Source organism: Pseudochaenichthys georgianus, chromosome 10, assembly GCF_902827115.2.
Source record: "Pseudochaenichthys georgianus chromosome 10, fPseGeo1.2, whole genome shotgun sequence".
Lineage (NCBI taxonomy): Eukaryota > Metazoa > Chordata > Actinopteri > Perciformes > Channichthyidae > Pseudochaenichthys > Pseudochaenichthys georgianus.
Window position 1 is genome coordinate 24,705,166 of NC_047512.1, and position 17,883 is coordinate 24,723,048.

The 17,883-nt window shown below is 40.6% G+C and overlaps 2 protein-coding genes across 4 annotated transcripts; both read right to left on the minus strand.

The window, feature by feature from the left end:
• Positions 1-1,813: 1,813 nt before the first annotated feature.
• LOC117454301 (probable alpha-ketoglutarate-dependent hypophosphite dioxygenase) lies at positions 1,814-6,471 on the minus strand. Of its 3 annotated transcripts, none has more exons than XM_034093486.1 (7): positions 6,390-6,471; positions 5,679-5,881; positions 5,080-5,314; positions 4,904-4,995; positions 2,375-2,514; positions 2,196-2,300; positions 1,814-2,103 (listed from the first exon to the last, which is right to left on the minus strand). In XM_034093486.1, the coding sequence occupies exons 2-7, from the start codon at positions 5,806-5,808 to the stop codon at positions 2,017-2,019; spliced, it is 789 nt and encodes a 262-aa protein (XP_033949377.1). In that variant the 5' UTR covers positions 5,809-5,881; positions 6,390-6,471; the 3' UTR covers positions 1,814-2,016. The 3 variants fall into 3 exon arrangements, with proteins under 3 accessions (XP_033949377.1, XP_033949375.1, XP_033949376.1); XM_034093484.1 differs by lacking the exon at positions 6,390-6,471 and adding an exon at positions 6,068-6,237; XM_034093485.1 differs by lacking the exon at positions 6,390-6,471 and adding an exon at positions 6,046-6,237.
• A 1,634-nt stretch (positions 6,472-8,105) lies between these two features.
• LOC117453342 (TNFAIP3-interacting protein 1) lies at positions 8,106-16,416 on the minus strand. Its single transcript, XM_034092157.1, has 7 exons — positions 16,145-16,416; positions 10,438-10,588; positions 9,912-10,055; positions 9,690-9,818; positions 9,381-9,608; positions 9,014-9,139; positions 8,106-8,578 (listed from the first exon to the last, which is right to left on the minus strand). Exons 1-7 carry the CDS (start codon positions 16,285-16,287, stop codon positions 8,363-8,365), a joined length of 1,137 nt encoding a protein of 378 aa, XP_033948048.1. The 5' UTR covers positions 16,288-16,416; the 3' UTR covers positions 8,106-8,362.
• Between the last annotated feature and the right edge of the window lie 1,467 nt (positions 16,417-17,883).

Sequence of the window (17,883 nt, forward strand, 5' to 3'; positions counted from 1 at the left end):
CTTTAGCACTGGATATATCCATCGCACGCATGCGCAGTTCAAGTACCTAATAACAACAAAGTCACCTGTGACCCACGTGACGACAGCTACATAGGCCGGCGTCATTAGCAGATCGGTTCCTTCTCATCTTCTTGCTGCGCGAGAGTACCGCGGCTACATTCTTGTAGCCTACAGCGTTCAGGTTTGAACAATTTTTTGTTTAGGTGCAGAGAGTAAGGTAAGTACTGGCCATATTACTATTGTAACAGCGGTCCTAGGCCATGTAAGCACTGGTCACAGTAGTAACCATGGTCTACGGTTCTATGCGGGCTGTTCTATTCCTTAGAAAATAATTATCTGGTCTTAACATTTGTGTTTTGACTTGGTCTCGCTTGATTGTTAGCAGCAGCCGCTTGGCTAACACCTTGCATGTGCTGTTAAGCTTCATTATTTAAATCCGCCGGTGAGGGCAGTGCTCTCCCTCACGCTCCCGGTAACGTATGGTTTTGATTGCAGTAGCGCTATATTGTTGTATTTACTGCTCCTAGTACTAGACTCCTAGCACACGGATGGGTAGATGCGGAGAACAATCTTCACTGTGTGTGCTGTGTGCTCTGCATGTGTGACCATTAAAGAGGATTTCATCTTCCCAATATTATATTATCTAGTGTGCAGCCGTTTGGCCGACACTTTTAAGCACCGGCCACGGTTACTTTTGTAGCTACGGTTCTAAACCGTGTAAGTACCGGCCATTGTTACTACTGTAACTACGATTATATGCCGTGTAAGTACTGGGCATAGTTACTACTGTAACTACGGTTCTAAGCCGCATAAGTACTGGCCATAGTTACTACTGTAACTACGGTTCTAAGCCGCATAAGTACTGGCCATAGTTACTAGTGTAACTACGGTTCTAAGCCGTGCAGGCCATAGTTACTATAATTAATTAAAAATATTGAACTCACAACACTGGTAATTTCAAAATGACAAACTTACCATTTCTCTTTCTATAAATAGTGCTTGTGTTGATGGACGCCATTTTTGAAATACAATGAAATTATCTTTTTCAAAGCCACACCCCCACAGATGTCTCTGTGGAGTAAAATTGGACTTAATGCTGTGGTATGTATAACCTCATAGTTATGGACCAAAACCAAATTTCCTCCACAGAGGACAACAATGAATGGGTGGGTCTCAGGAGATTTTAAAGGCAAGAGATACCTGTGGTTTTTCCCTTTACAACACGTAAGCCATCAAAATCAGCATTGAGCTGCATGAAAAGGGGCAATAAGCATTTTACACACCAAAAATGTCAATTTTTAATTATACATAATGTAATGTTGGCACTGGTAAAAAAAACAATAAATATAAATGACTGTACAATGTTATATTCTGAATATCAGTGTGTAACATTGTGTCTACTTTCGTGTTTTATAAAGAAAACCTTGAAGTGGAACAGCTATTTGGGTAAGAGATAACATGTTCATTGAGTCCAGTCCGGTTTAAGGACAATCTCTAGGGAATCTATTTCACCTGAATCAAATGTAAAGTATTGAATCACTGAAGGTGCCTGATTTTATTTATAGATGTTTTACAGATTTCCCCCTACAACAAGCTGAGTATATATAGAGGAAGTGCTGGATTAAAAAAAGAAAAAAGAAATACCTCCATTTTGGATAATATTTCAATACTCCATTGATGAACCTTTACTAATGATGTCTTTCATATCTTTCATTGGGTTGAACTGAGACGTAATGAGTGACGAGTGAAAGTGTTTTCTAATGTTTATTTTTAATCATTTAAAAACAGTACAAGTAAATGAATATCATTGCAAATTACACAGATTCTGAACATTTAAGCAATCAAGGCACACTATTCACAATCCAGACATAAATAAATACTTCTGAAATGTAGAATAAACTACCATAAAGACCTGTCCTTCTTCTGTTAAACTATATTATTAATCAACACTTGGTTTGAGTTTAAAACATATTTCAGTAAAGTGACTGTAGCATGTAGGATGAATCTAGGAAGGATTCATGTGGTTTTGTCGGAGAAATTATTGAAGCGATCCGATCCACAGGCCAACATTGTTGCATCAAATTTCCTGGGACGATCAGGATCCTATCAGCAACATAAAAAACAAGATCAACACACAGAACAAGTCTGTGAAATTATAATGAAATATAGCAATACATCTACCATGTTGATCTCACCTGGGTGGGATGTGCACAGGTGGGAACATAACGGATCACAAGCCCACAGCGCCTTCTCTGGGATGTGTTGGCCTCACTGGCATGGACCAGGAATCCATCATGAATCTGTGAAAACAAAGCCTAATTAATTCACCTTCTTTAATTCAAGCCTAAAAGCACTGCACAATAAATACACTCACAGACATCTGGCCAGCTAACAGAGTGCAGAACACAGCGTCATCAGTCTGCAGCAGCTCCTCTGGGATCTCCTGGTTGACTGACAGCATGTTTCCAGGACGGGTGGCCTGGCGGTGGGGTAACATGCCGGCGCAGTGGCTACCTGCAGGGCACCGAGATAAAAAGTTACACCCTATTTAAATTTTACAGAGGTGGGAAGTAGTGGAGTACAAATACTTCGTTACTGTACTTAAGTACATTTTTCTGGTATCAGTACTTTAATCCACTACTTATTTTTCTGACAACCTTTTACTTTGACTTCTTATATTTTTAACATAGGCTCGTTAATTTAGATTTGATCTGTGTTTGGTGGCGTGATCATTATTATTTAGAGTCATTCCGTGCCTATTGAGTTTAACACGATCCATGTATCCATCATTTCCTTTTCTTCTCTAAAGAAGAGGGACCAATGAGAACTTTGTCATTTTGCCGTTGTTCAGCATCGAAACATTCATTAGCTAAAAATTACATGATTGTTTCATTATTATAAAGGGAGGTCAGTTACTCTTTAAAACAGTTGGTAGTTATGGGTACTTTTTACTTAAGTACATTTCGAAGCCCATACTTCTTTACTTTTACTTGAGTAAAGAAGTTTACTCAGTACTTCTACTTTTACCAGAGTATTTTTAAACACGAGTTTCTGTATTTCTACTTGAGTATGGATGTGTGTACTTTTGCCATCTCTGCCTATTTATTGTTTGTAATGGGAGTCAATAAAAACTTTATGTGGCAGCACAGCAGCTTAAGGAACTACAAAATGCGTGTGAATGCTGTAAAATGTGTATGTGTGTGTGTGCATGTGTGTGTCCCTGTCTGACTGTGTGTGTGTGTGTGTGTGTGTGTGTGTGTGTGTGTGTGTGTGAACATATAGTATAAACGTCCAGTGTTTGTGTGTGCGTGTACCAGTCTGTCTGTGGGCGTGTCTGCTCTGATTAGATGATGTCACTCAGGTGTGTGGCCCCAATCTGCCCAGCAACACCATGGTTACCAACTGCAGCACTTAGTCCCATTAAGAATGCCAGAAAGTGAGCATCAGGGAACCCCAATGAACTGATATATGTTTTTGTTGGGGGTTTTGTGTGTAAAATGTGAAGATGGGATCTAAAGTATACTTCTCTCTGTTCTGAAGAAAGTTCCGGACACATTTAAAGGACACCTATCATGCTATATTTAAATGATATATTGTAGGGCCATACCTATATAAGGTATATTTATACGTTTCTGTTTTCAAAATACCAAACAGATCATGCATTTTAGCCATGCCTCATTTCGCTCTATTTGTTGTTCTCCAGCCCTGTTTTTGCAGGGGGCTGATTCTGTGAGCTGCAGCTGACCACGCCCCCCTGCAGGAGAGGGGGAGAAAAGAGATCTCCGTCCTCCGTGTTTTATTATATTATTATATAGAGTCGTTATTCATTTGTTTTAAAGCTCAATAAATAACAAAGAAGACCTTTGACCAGCACTTTTCTAATTTTGTCCGGAAGATTTAAACTTTAACGGACATCTTGACCGGCGAACTGAAACTCTGCCGCACGGTCCCCTCGTTCCTTGGAAGAGGCGGAGAGGTGGGTGTTTGTCATCTGCTGGTGGACTAACCGGAGAGATTTACAGTGCTTGCCTTGACGGGGAGGGATTGCATTGAATTACAGCAGCGGTAGAAAACGCTTGGCTCGAGGAGGGAGCCACAGCGGAGAATAAACCGAAGGGCAACCATGGCAACCATGCGGGAAGTCTTCTTCGCTGCTTTTGTGGCAGACATCAGCGCCACGTACAGGCCTGGCATATGTACTACAGCGTCTCCAGCGCTTTCGAGCGGCAATGGAACGGTGGGTCCGTTTGATATGATGAAGTCAATTGAGCAGGCCAGACTAATTATGCTCCTGAAATCTTTTGAAATTAAGAGTGTATATTTTGGCTCTGAGAGCAGTTTTAAAATATGTTTTCCGAAGATTTTTAAGACCCTCTACACTCTAAGTGATGATGTCACACACTCTAGCCCTGAAGAGTCCCTCCCATAGACAACCATTATAAAATCTAAAACAGCCTGAAAATGTATCAAAACTTAAACGTTGACAAGTCAAAAACCTTAAAAGATATCAAAAATCAGAAAAATAAGTTTTATAGCTGAAGGTCTTGTCATCAGTTGGAATGAAGTCTCTAGCTGAAAGTATGTGGAAGAGTAGCATTTGGCGCAAGGTGTAGGTAAACGAGGATTTGAAGGTTTCTCCCATTGAGTTCCATGTTAAAAAAAGAGTTTAAAAAGCTGAATATTTCAAAAAGTATAACATATTTTGAAAAAGTTAAAATTTCCCATCATGTGCTGAAAAGGCTGAACAGTTTGATATTTGAATGGCTTCTGTAGCTGAAAGTATGCTGAAGTTATTGAGAGCCAAACTATTTGGTGAAATAATAATAATAATAAGAAGAAGATGATTAAAGAATCGAAGAACTATAGTGGAATGCTGTAAACACACTAATAACAGCTGAGGTACCTGGGATGAGCTGGAGGGCACCGTTCTCCTGCAGTGAGTCATCTAAAGCCAGCCACACAGAGAGGACCGGGCCGCCAGCAATACCCCAATACCTGAAGACAAAACATCAACTGTGAGACGAAACGAAGCAGAACAAAACCTCTCAGTGTTTTTTTCTGTAGTTTGTGAATATCCACCTCATGTCCTGATGCCAGGCCACATATGGAAGTTCATCGTTTCTTCCTCCTTCATTCTCCTGGGCGTCAGGTTTGAGTGTCGGGTATTTGCAGATGAAGCGGGAGTCCAGCAGGATAACGTCAGGGCCCAGGATGGCTTTGACCACTTGTATGATTTGAGGGTGTTGGGTCAGGTCCCTCACCCAGGGATATTGAAGGTGAACATTGTGGAGGCTGTACTGAGTGTACTCTTCACCTGGAAACACAAACATATACTCAATCACTGATAACAAGTGCAAAACTACCTATAATCCTATTTCATACATTTTGGGGATTTCTTTACTGTGAATATTTGAACGTCCCCCTGAGTATATTCTGAATTCTCCGAGCCTAACTTCACTTTACTAACACTACTTTTCCAATTTTATATTTATGTTTATTGAAAACCTACTTGCAATAAACAAGATTCTGATTCAGAAAAAAACTACAGACAAATCAGACTCACTTATAATACTAGCCTACATTTCAACATTTGGTTCATTACTAGATTTTTACTTATTTCTGTATTACTTGTAATGCTTTTTCTTCCCTTCCCTCCTTCACCTTCCAGTGCTACTTACCAAATTCCTCCTCCAGCTCAGAAAAGGCGTGCTTGGCCTCCCTCAGCTGAGTCTGATTCAGCACAGGCAGTGCTGAGAGGAAGCCCAGCTGGTTGTAGACCTCCTGCAGTTTATTCGTGGATGAAGTCATCTCCAGTGGACAGTTTTCCTGCTGATGCCTCCTGCTTGCAATATTTAAAAGGCAGGGATTGTTTGTGGAGTAGCTGAAGATAGAAAAGTGTAAATACTGTTAGTACTCTGTCAAACATTGTGTTTTCCATCTCGTTTGAATTTAAGCTACTGTAATGCAGACATAAAAAGAAAGATGACCCTGCCCAGCACAGGAAAAACATTTAACTACATTTAATTTAGTCACACTGAGCACTACCTTGTTCTGTAACCAAAATTACCTCGCTGACTGCACAGTCCAAAGGCAGTGCTGAATTAAATTATTTTGCCTCTCTGCAAAGGTACTCTATCTATCTCTCAAAACAATTTAACTTTTGCTCTAAGTGTTGTACTGTACTGTCTGCTGTTCAGTCTCCTCTGTCTGACTCTGAGTACTGTGGCATTAAATACTGCACAGTACTCCTATCTGGAAACTCCTCTTCACGTCAACATCACAACATTTATAAAATATCATCACATGTGATTTGACACATAATTAAAGGGAAACTCCTTGAACACACCGCTTGTTAATGTTGACTAAAGTAACATAAAACCTTTTCTTACCAGGAACTACAGGGCTTGTGACGTCCTTTAGCTGTATTTTACTTTGATGTTGTTCCAGACTTCATCATCAGACGTCATCGCCCCCTTATTTTCAACTTTTCTCTTCCTTGTCAGAAGTGAGAGAATGGTTACTGCTCACAGTACAAAGGCACATTGCATTTTCAGTGTATTATTTAATGTGTGTGGGAAGGGGAAATCCTTTCTTTTCACATTAGTGAACAACATTTTAGCCAGCATCGTTTTTGTATTTGTCATAATTATTATTCTTACAATTGTTATGGATACACTTCATTCATAGTTTTATTTCAGTTTTTCCCTTATTTCATATTTTTTATTTACCATTTATATGTATTGTATCAGTAGACTTAGGTGTGTCTCATTCTGCATCAAACTGATTTTGTTCACAAAAAAGGATGAGAAGGGGAGAATTTGACATTTAATTTGGTGAAGAATTGAGGCCCTCCACTGCATTTTTAACTGTTTTCTTCTTCATAACCTATCCCTAAAAAATTGCAACAACCTCAACATCAAATTATGGAAAGCACAAGAAAATAAAGAAAAACACACCCACTCTCTAAATTAAGTGAGGCGAGCTCCATATGTACGCTATTGAAGAGTTAAGAAAAATAAATGACTGTTACCTGTCTGTCTTTCCCTCTTATTGCTTTAATACAGTCCCTTATTTGTTCACTAGGCAATCATATTTGGATATTTCAAATAGGGAAGGAGGAAGAAAGAGGAAATCAATGTCTTTCGTTTCTTGTTTAAGGACACATATTATTGTGTGGTCAAGAAACAGCAGCATCATCACATCCCTCACAGTGAGTAGAGAGTCATAATTTGTTCTCATGGGGTTTTTTCAGTCTCCAAGCAGATGACGCATGATGTCATTGACCTTTTAAAGTGATAAAATGCTCACACACAAACATACACAATGTTTGTGTGTGAGCATGTTATCACTTCTTACTTCAATGTCTAAATAACCCCTTGATAGATTACTTGTTATAAACTGTTCCGCAAAACTAACTTCATGTTTGGGGCCGTGATACAGAAAACATGTTGAGGAATGTTTCAGTCTCTCAGAGGAAAATGACAAGGCTGCTGAGTAAATAACACACAGAGGAAAAACCCCAGTGTGACGATATGTGTCAGTATTTTCAGTTCAGTAGAGGACCGGTGACCATGCAGCAGTAAAGCGCTCAGCTTCCTTCAGAGTCAGGAGAAACATTAAGTCAGCAGCACACTCCAGGGGCAGGGATCCTCAGCATCTGTTCGGGGAGCGTCCCAACACTGAGCAGCTTACTGTTCTGACATTCCAGTGTCATTGACTTGTATTGTGTCTTTGTGGCTGCATTCATGAGCATAGACACTTCAGGGGAAACCATTTTACAGACTCAAAAGTGATGCAGCATATAAAGAAGAGACAATATAACCTTTAGACGTAAGCTGGGTAACTATTATTACGCTGAGACGTTTTAAATAAGTAACAAACTAAAATATTATTTTAGAAAATTATATATATATTATATTTACTTTAAAATGTGTCAAATTCTGAGTAAACAAAAACATTACCTTTAGAGAAACAGCTAGGGTATATTGAGATGTATCAACAAATATTTGTATTAGACATATTAATTAAATATACGTAACAAACTGAGAACCTGTTCTGATATGGTCAGTAATATACAGGAAGTCCCTGTAGAAAATAAACTTCAATTTAACTATAACCTTCTTTATTATGAGGGGTAGCAGAACAAACCCTAAAGAACATAAATGTATCTAACCAATGATATGCTCATATTCGACTATTTTCCATAAACAACATTCATTTGTCTTCATTAATCAGATTGAAGTGCTGTCAGTGAGAAAGGTGAAGGATAAGTGATTGAGTGCTAACATTTAGCAGGGTCATTAATTTAAAACTTAATTTGACTGTGTTTTATGATGATGTTCCCGCCCCCCCACCCTGACTCCTAGTCCCTGTCGGGGTGTTTGGGGCAGAGTGGGTGGTGCTGTTTTCTCTTCTCTCCACTCTGTGTCCTCGTGTCGCCTCCTGCTGGCTGCTGCTCATTATTGCAGCGGTGGACGAGCACGGGGTCCTTGTTCGGAGGCGTTTTCTTCAGCAACAGCCGCTGCAGCATCTGTTTGTCAGACCGCTCCCGTCGGAAGTCATCCTCATAGACCTTGAGCTGGATCAATGTCAGAACCACAGACAGTGAAGTCAGGAAAACATTCTGAGATGACAGTGAGAAACCCATCTTTTAGAGCATCAGCTAAAAGTGGATTCATCAGAATATACAGTGTATAACAGGTTATCTTAAACCATTAGGGGAGATGTGGAGCTGTGAAAATACGAGCTGTGAGTTAGTTATATATCGTATGGTTATTAGAGTATGTTAAAACTGTTGTTGCACGACTACCCTACACTTCATATGTAACCATACCTTTTCCCTTACATTTTTTCCTAATCCAACATTTGATGCGATAGACAAAAACACCAAATAATTGTGTTTGTTTTGGACCAAGATTATGCAACAGATAATTGTTTGTTCTTTAATAATTAAAGTGTGGATCCACATGTGGGAGTGTGCGTATGTGTATATAAGCAGACAATCAAACACTACCTGCTCCTGCAGCAGTGCCACCTGTTGGCGCGTCTCCTCCCTCTTCCTCCTCAGCCTGCGGTTCTCTTGCAGCGTGTGTTTGTGGTCATTATGCTCTGTCTGATATTCTTCTTCATACATCTGGGTCTGTTGACACAGGACATCAATAGGGCAGTGAGCTAATATCAAAGCTTGTGATGTGCAGACGCTTCATAATACTCTGTGAGAAACAGCACACAGCCACCACTTGGTGGAGCAGTTCACCGTCTAATTCAGGTTCAAACATTAAGCAAATCTTTCCCCGGCAACAGTGGGTTGACATCAGGCTCTTCTCATCACATAAAAAAAGGGAACACATATTGAAGCTGTGCTGAAGAGAACATCCCACCTGACATTGCAGTGCCTCCAGCTGCTCTTTTAGAGCCTTCACTTCTCCCAGTGGGGTAGCACTTTTCTGGCTTTTTCCTTGCTGCCCTGCCTCTGGACTGGAAGAAGGGTGTGAAAAGGTGGATGAGGGGCTGTACCCAGAGACGTGACTGGGCGACAGTTCGGGACATCCAGGAGGATCAGTGATGGGGCCCGACACAGGACCGCGTATCACAGCACTGAAGCTGCCCTTAAATAGACACATAAGACAAATTGATTAACTTATACTTAAGTCATGGAGCAGAGAATATCCCACTGACAGGTGTAATACCTGTGGGGCAGGAGGTCTGTCTCTGTCCGGCTGGTGCATTCTGTTTTCCAACAATCTGATGTATTCATGCAGCTCCTGGTTCTTTCTCAGCTCCTGCATCAACGCCTGCTCATAGTACTCCTTTGCACTCTGCAATCCCAAGCAGCTGTACAGCTCACACATCTATCCACCATGTATACATCTATACCTGCATCTACATTGGGAGTGTTTATGTGTATTTACCTGCTGGTGGTCGACTTTGAGCAGCAGTCTGCCGTTGAGCTGTTTGATGGCAGTGTTCTCAAGCTCCAACACCTCCAGTCTGCTCTGTAGACCCAGCGTGGCACTGCGGTACACCTGGTCCCAGTCCTCATTGAGCTTCATCAGCTGTAACACACATAATCACTGGTGTTATGGTCTCCACTGCAGCCGTGGAGAGCACGGTTCATTAAAACACTACTGCAGTGTTTCTCAGTCTGTCCTCGCACCAACTCGGGCCACAGGAAATGAATTTAGGTCAGTGAGGTGAGACGCTATACTTTTAGAAAATACATGTCCCTTGTTACTTTTTATCAAACAGCCTTAAATTAAATTCATAAGCAAAGGTTATATGGTTTTAATGGTGATACTTCACAGCCTAGCAGCAGTTTTCACACAGCGCCCACAGTCCTCCTCTGGTTTTCAGAGATAACTAAATGTATTTGCCAACATCAGCAGTACAACATGTGAACATGCAGAGACACAGCACTGGTTTCAGGTGAAGTTGTACCTCTTTGTTGACTCTGCGGAGCTCAGTGTTCTTGTTGAGCAGCTGCAGTTTCTCCTGGTCAGTGGAGGTGACGATCATGCTCTCAGTGATCAGAGTGACCTGCTCCTCAGTGGACAGCAGCCGGCCTCCCACTGGACCCACATCCCCCGTCCTGCACACATATACAGATGAAATGTTCCATAAATAAAGTCATGATGAAGAACATTAGCCGAGGATTTCCATTAATAAGCAAATACGTGTGCACACAAAAGAACGTCAGAGTACTTTTGAACACCCACTCGCATAGAGTGCACTTACAGAAAATCGAATCGGAGCTATTATGCACACCCACGGCACGTACACACATGCATGCAGTCACATTAGCAACTGAAGAGACACGCACGCGCACGCACGCACGCACGCACACACACACACACACACACACACACACACATCCAGGGTCCTAGCCAATCGTAATCTTCGTTCACAATCAGTAGCGTTTGCATATGTAAAGACTGTGGAAGCAAAATGTGTGACTGTTTGCAAACATTACCTAGTTTTCTTTCCACCAGCTGTAATGTGAGGTCTTGTCTGAAAGTAATAGCTGACAGGGAGGAGGTTGAGATCTGAAATTGGAAATCTGCTCATGGAAGAACACACAACTCTGCATGTTGCCCCCGGGGCTTCTTCACACGATCGTACTGTACAACTGCTCTGACCTCAGAGAGCTAAGTACTACAAAGAATCACAAACTGCGATCACCTCTCATCCCCCTTAAGGCTAAAACGCCCTCGCAAACATGCACTTTCATCCACTTATGTACAGTGTCCCGCTTTGTGAAAATATTGTTACACATTTTTAGAGAGTTGGCAGTTCACATGGAAAGATACAGGTCTATTTATAAACAAATGAAAAATAATAAGGCAAATAAATGGTCCTTACAAGATATTGAGATTGTATACAAATGTTGTATTGTCAGGTTTTACTGTATAATAGCCTACACATATGCCAAGAATAATTATTTGGCTTCTCAAGTTTACAGGCATGATTTTAGGAAAGATTTTACTCTCTAGTTAAATGAGCGGATTATGTGCGGGACTATTTCTTAGCCTGGAGCAGCGAGTTTTCCCTTGCCTACTGGCAACAAACCATAAAATTGCGTTTGGATAATATCACATAATTTCACAAACATGCTAAAAAGTGGTGATTAAATAGTTTTAAAAGTGCGGGTGTTTATAGATTGTTACCTTTGACCTTTGGACAGAGCTAGGCTGTTTCCCCCAGATTCCAGTCTTTATGCTAAGCTTAAACCAGCTGATAGCTTTAGCTTCATATCTTTATAATTATGTACACTCAATAGTGTTATCAATCTTCTACTATAACTCTTGGCAAGGGGAATATGAGTATTTCCCAAAATGTGAAACTATTTCTTTAAGAAAAAGTCAAAAAAAAACCTGGATCACATTAGCAATGAGCTGTTATCAAGAACAAGGGGGATTTTTCTTATTTTCTAAAAAGATGACCTTTTCAGATTTAAAAAATAGTTTTCTGCAAAAAAATGTTGTTGTCTAAAACCTGTATAGTCGGATCATTAAATAAAAGTAAAGTTTATCGAGAGTCCAATATTGGTACAATCGGCACTCGGTATCATCTGGGATCATGTTCAACGAAGCAGGAGACTGGAGGGGGTTACTGGTCGCTAATGAGTGAAAGAGCCAACAATTCTGCAGATTGGAAAGATGATGAAGGCATAAAAGCAGAAATGAAACAAATGACATATAGGGCCGCTATGAGCACAAACTTCAAACACAGTCATGCCCAATACCCTGTCATGGTAACTCAGCACTGTGTACTCAGCCATCCCATTGGGACCGCATCATGCTCCCTGTCTCTCTGATGCAGAGCCTTTCTCTTTCAGCCTCTCTGACAGCCCTTACACGCTGTCTGACCCAGTTTCACAAAGTTTTCAATCGTATGCCGTCTTGGAAGGACACCAAGATGCCACTGTTTCCAGCAGCAATATGGTAATTCACTGTCATGGCATATGATAAAGAGATAGATAATATATTTCCTTCTTGCTAGTGGCAACCCAGACAAATATCATTTTAAATACACAGAACATCTCTGTGTAAACGGTCGATGGCCACAGTCGGATCCCTTTGCAGAGGAGAAGTGTGAAGTTTCACTATTTCAACATGGTTATTTTAAGGCAGACTTTTCGTTTGGTTGTAGGTAGTGTGGTCACGGCATTTACCAACAGTGTTGGGCAAGTTACTTCCAAAATGTAATATATTACATATTACTTATTACTCTCTTTTGAAAGTAATAAGTTACATTACAAAATTACTCTCTCTGAAATGTAATGAGTTACACTACTTTAGTTACTTTTCTAGTTACTTTCACCAAAATAACCGCAAAAGAATGGCTATTTTAAATGCTAAAATGTAGTTTAGTGCAGCTCATTATACATCCAATGAAGGGCAATGTGGTATAGCATAACCACTGTGTAGGCCCTTAAGGCTATAACAACTTGTATTACACGGGTTAGTTGAATACTCGATTCTGATTGTAACTTCTTAACATGTGACACGTTGTTAATACAGTAGTACAGACCACTGTCAAGGACTATAACGAAGGTTGCTAAGGAGGATCAAGAAAGAGAAAGGAAAAGAGGTTAAAAGACGGAGCGCTAGACGTCAGATGAATCACCAGAAGAAGGCAGAGAGAAAGTAAACAATAACAGGACACGGAATGGGCTCTGTAGTGTGTTTAGTATATGGCCGTGTACAGGCCCGGTTCCAGAACAACATGACTCAGGGTGCCTCTGAGATTACAGGGGGCGCAGCAGTACAGCAGTAGGTTTACATGAGCAATAGTGACCGGCAACAGCAATGAAAAATAGCATTGATGGTCCCCAATGAACAGATTATGGCATTTGTTATGTTTTGAAACCAAGCAAGTGAGAACATTTCAAGTGAGTTAAAAGTGCAATCCTGAAATATGTCATACAGTCCAAAGTGGACTGTGGCAAAGAAAAGCACAACAGCTTCAAAACTGTGCTGATAAAACAAATGAGAACATTTTGTAAATCAAGGCAAATATTATTTGAACCAGCTCATGGTATGAAATGGCAAACATTGAAAAGCAAAAGTATTATTAAAACCATGTAGCCTACTAAATCATCACTTTGGTCCCATCATATACTCTGGGAAGAGAGTATTTACTGTGCTTGAAAACTGGTATCACATCATTATCATGTGAGGTTGACTTTGTGACCTGGAGATCATTTCAGCTGCAACATCAGCTTGTTGATAAACTTGGGATGTGAGATATTTTTGTAGACATTCGTGGTGAAGGCATCTGTGCTATTGTATGCATTATTTTTGACCCAACATGTCTACAGGCAGGCAGAATATGGCACTATTTTCACATATTCTAGCCCTTGTCTATTTGTATACCACGAGCTGCAAAATGACCACCTAACCCCACTGTACAGGCGGGTACTTGTTTAGATATACCTGGGCAGGCTCTGTGTTGCCGTGGTATCCTGGCACCTGCGGGCCGCAGAGGGGCGGCGGTGTTTCGGGCGATGAAGACTGCTGCTCCGGGGTTGAGGGCGGCGAGTCAGGCGGGAGTAAGCTAGTGTCCACAACGGAGGGTAACGTGATGTCCCCTTCTGACCTGTTGCTACGGTCTGCAGTAGATGCAGTGTTGCTGGCGTTTAGTGATGGTTGCTTTAACAATTTTCGTATAAATGATTATCCACAGATGTGTGTCACTGCTGTGGAAGCACTTTGGAAATGATGCACGCGCAGTGGAGCAGGTCACGCGCACCTGACACAATTTGTTGTTAGTATTTTTCGCTCCGTTCTCTTTTTTGAATAGAGGGTGAATAACATTCAACTGCCCCGAAGATCCCGGCGCGAAGCCTGAAGAGTAAACACCAGGTTTACTAATCTACTCGCACGTATGTCTCGTGTCGGAATGTCTCGCTATGTTAGTACATTGTTAAAAAACAAAACGCCATTTAATTTCGGGTTAAAATGTGTTGTATCTGCGTTACTGAGCATTGTAACGGGTAATATATTACCCACATTTCATTAGTAATGCGTTACATTACTTCGTTACAGCAAAAAGTAATATATTACTGTAACTCCGTTACTTTTGTAACGCGTTACACCCAACACTGTTTACCAAGTGTTCCCACATTAAGAACACTGAGTATCAGTAGCTTGAATATAAAACATTGAAAAGTGATCGTAATATACAAAAGCTATTTCAGGTTTATGGCATTATATATAATTCTTATCATTTTATTAGCTTTTTTTTACGACATGATGGAGTGGGGTGTAACGGTATCCGTATTCGTCCCGTACCATCACGGTTCGGACGTCACGGTTCGGCACATGCAGTCACACGACGAATACGCCTTTTTTTTTTACAAGTGGGAAAAAAGTCTGTCATTCAGGGCAGTATCCACTACACTATATATAATCCAGGGGGCGGTACTGCGCCTAAAAGCTGTTTGCCAGCCGCCCTTAAACAACAAATGAAGAACAAGAAGAAACACAACAACAAAACGAACAAAATACAAGAAGAAGAAAAGTTAGTATGGCGATTTCAGATAACACACAGAAGCTAGAACCCACCTGCTTCTTTTAAATCAGCTGTGTGGGAACATTTCGGGTTCCCTGTGGACTACAATAACGATGAAGTGTGCGAGTGGTGGATCGGACGAGGACGGTGTGTCGGCGTTGTTCTACAGCGGTGCGGTATGCTAATGGTAACACACGCCAAACATGCTAAATCATATCAGAAGGCATCACCCAGATTTGCCAATCACCGAAGCCCGGCAAAAGACAACAGCAGTTCAACAGTTTATCCCCGCTGTTTTTAAGAAGCCAAGAGACATGAGAGCCGAGGGACCAAAATAAATAACGGAAGCTTTTGGCATATGTTTTTCAACGGCTTTGTGCTCTTGAAACACTTTCTTATTATTTATGATGTAATATTTTCAAGACATTGTTTTTAGTTTTACAGCTTGATGAAACCTTTTTGTTTGACATCAGCCATTATAGATAATCTGGCCATCTGAGTGTGTATGGTTTGTTTTTAACTGTTTAATACAGTTCATTATTCAAAATGTCAGAGTTCCTTATTTTTAAACTGAAACTTGCACTACTGTTCAAACATAAATAACAACAAACCTGTAATTATGCATTTGGGACTTTTTTTTGCTTTTTCTTGTTGTACCGAACCGTGACCCCCAAACCGAGGTACGAATCGAACCGTGACTTCTGTGAACCGTTACACCCCTAAGTACCAGTGTTGTGAAATAATGAACTGAAGCCTTATTTATGACCTCATGGGAAACTCCAATCACTCTTTACTGAACGTCATTTAACTCTCAGAGCTTCGCTGAAAATGTGATGAGAAATATAATTGATCCATACTGTAGTTTTCAAACAGCCTCTAGATTTGAGTCAAAGACAAGGGTCAGATCATCTCTATACAATTTATTAAATTGCCTTTATTAGTATCAAACTATAAATGAAGGAAAGCCTGTTTGTTTGTATGTTTAATATGTGTTATGACTGATTATCAAACACTATGGTAACACTTTAGGCTATAGTTTTCGAGTTATATATATATTATTCAATAAATAATACGAATATATGTTCCTGTTTCTGTGTCGGTCCCTGTATGTAGAAACGTTTAACATACATACCATAATTCTTTAGTTGATTTGTGATCCTGTTGGCTCTGAGGGAGGCTGCTGTAGCTCTTTGGTGAAGTTTCTTTTTGTGTCCCGGACACTGCTGAGGAAGATAATGATGAGAAAGAAGACAACGACAGCACATCTCCATCCATGATCAAATGTTTTCAAATCTTCATAAAGTCTGGGAGAAAATTCAAACACTTTGAACGCTAAAGTTTGTCTGCTGAGTATGTGGTTGAAAGTAAATATGTGCCGTCAGTGTTGATACGTAGCGAAAGGGGAAGTAGCCGAGACAGTGAGCCACATGATGCAAAGTTAAGAGAATAGGAAGTGACACTAACAACTGTTTCAGTCCACTCCCACTGTGTCTAACATTTTTTATGTAGTGCACCACACAGTGTGATCGTACATTATTCAAAATGATTACACAGTTGTTTTGTTTTGACATGATTTGGAGAGGAAACTCCACTCAGTGTAGGAAGTGTTGTGTGTTTACGCTTGTTCCTGGGAGACTGTTGCCTGTTAGCCGAGCTGTTGTCTTAGGTTTTTAAATGAGCATGAGGTAATAGCAGGGGAGCTGAATAGATATGCATAATTGCAGAACGTGTAATTGATAATAACGGAAGCATACATTTATTCATGACAAATAATGATAGGGTCAGGCTGATTGCATTCACCAGTCTGCTCATTACTGGGATTGAGGGAAGTGGGCTGCGGCAGGTTAATTAGGAAACCACATGTTCATCCAAGGGACAATCAAGAAAAATTAAAGGATTTTTTTGTAATTATGTTCCTCTTAGTCAAGTTAAGCTGTCTTTTATTAACACTAACTAAATTAATTTGCCAACCTCGTTTGCGATACATTCTACTCCGACGACTGGCAAAGATATTCAAGGCCAGCAGTGGAATAGATATAGTGACTGCGTAGCATAAAGAAGAGCTCCAGATCAGTGGCTTGGATGTTAATATCCTGCTCGATTAATGAATGAAGATCTCTCATTGTTCATGTTGAGGGAACTCACTCCTGAACCTGTATCAGCATCAGTGTGACTTTTTCACAGGTAACCAAACAATATCCTGGGCTATATATGCAAAACAAAAATAGGCTAGTGACTTTATGAAAAAACACTTTATCAAGATACATTGTAGGTTATAATATAAATGTATAATTATGCTACTGGAAGGATTGCTAGCGGTCCTTTAAAGAGGTACTTATACACAGCAGTTGTTTACATTACATTACATTGCATTTCGCTGACGCTTTTATCCAAAGCGACTTACAATAAGTGCGTTCGACCAACAAAATACAAACTTAAAGAAAACAGAATCATATAAGTACATCAGGTTTCATAGTGCTACTCAACTGGCTTTAGATAAGCCATTCCTTTATTAGTATATAAGTGCTTTGTTAATAGTTCTATCACTCGAAGTGGAGTCGAAAGAGATGAGTTTTCAGTCTGCGCCGGAAGGTGTGTAAGCTTTCTGCTGTCCTGATTTCAATGGGGAGCTCATTCCACCATTTTGGAGCCAGGATAGCAAACCCACGTGTTTTTGCTGATGGGAACTTGGGTCCCCCTCGCAGTGAGGGTGCAGCGAGCCATTTGGCTGATGCAGAGCGGAGTGCACGTGCTGGGGTGTACCGTTTAACCATGTCCTGGATGTAGGTAGGGCCAGATCCATTCCCAGCATGGTACGCAAGTACCATTGTCTTGAAGTGGATTCTAGCAGTTACCGGAAGCCAGTGAAGG

Coding starts and splice junctions, on each gene's coding strand:
- LOC117454301 (XM_034093486.1), bottom strand. CDS start 5,808: ATGACTTCATCCACGAATAAACTGCAGGAGGTCTACAACCAGCTGGGC. Junction 4,996..5,079: donor GCCTGGCATCAGGACATGAG/GTGGATATTCAC, acceptor TTTTGTCTTCAG/GTATTGGGGTATTGCTGGCG. Junction 2,515..4,903: donor TGCCCTCCAGCTCATCCCAG/GTACCTCAGCTG, acceptor GGTGCCCTGCAG/GTAGCCACTGCGCCGGCATG.
- LOC117453342 (XM_034092157.1), bottom strand. CDS start 16,287: ATGGATGGAGATGTGCTGTCGTTGTCTTCTTTCTCATCATTATCTTCC. Junction 10,056..10,437: donor TCCGCAGAGTCAACAAAGAG/GTACAACTTCAC, acceptor TGTGTGTTACAG/CTGATGAAGCTCAATGAGGA. Junction 9,140..9,380: donor TGGAGGCACTGCAATGTCAG/GTGGGATGTTCT, acceptor CTGTGTCAACAG/ACCCAGATGTATGAAGAAGA.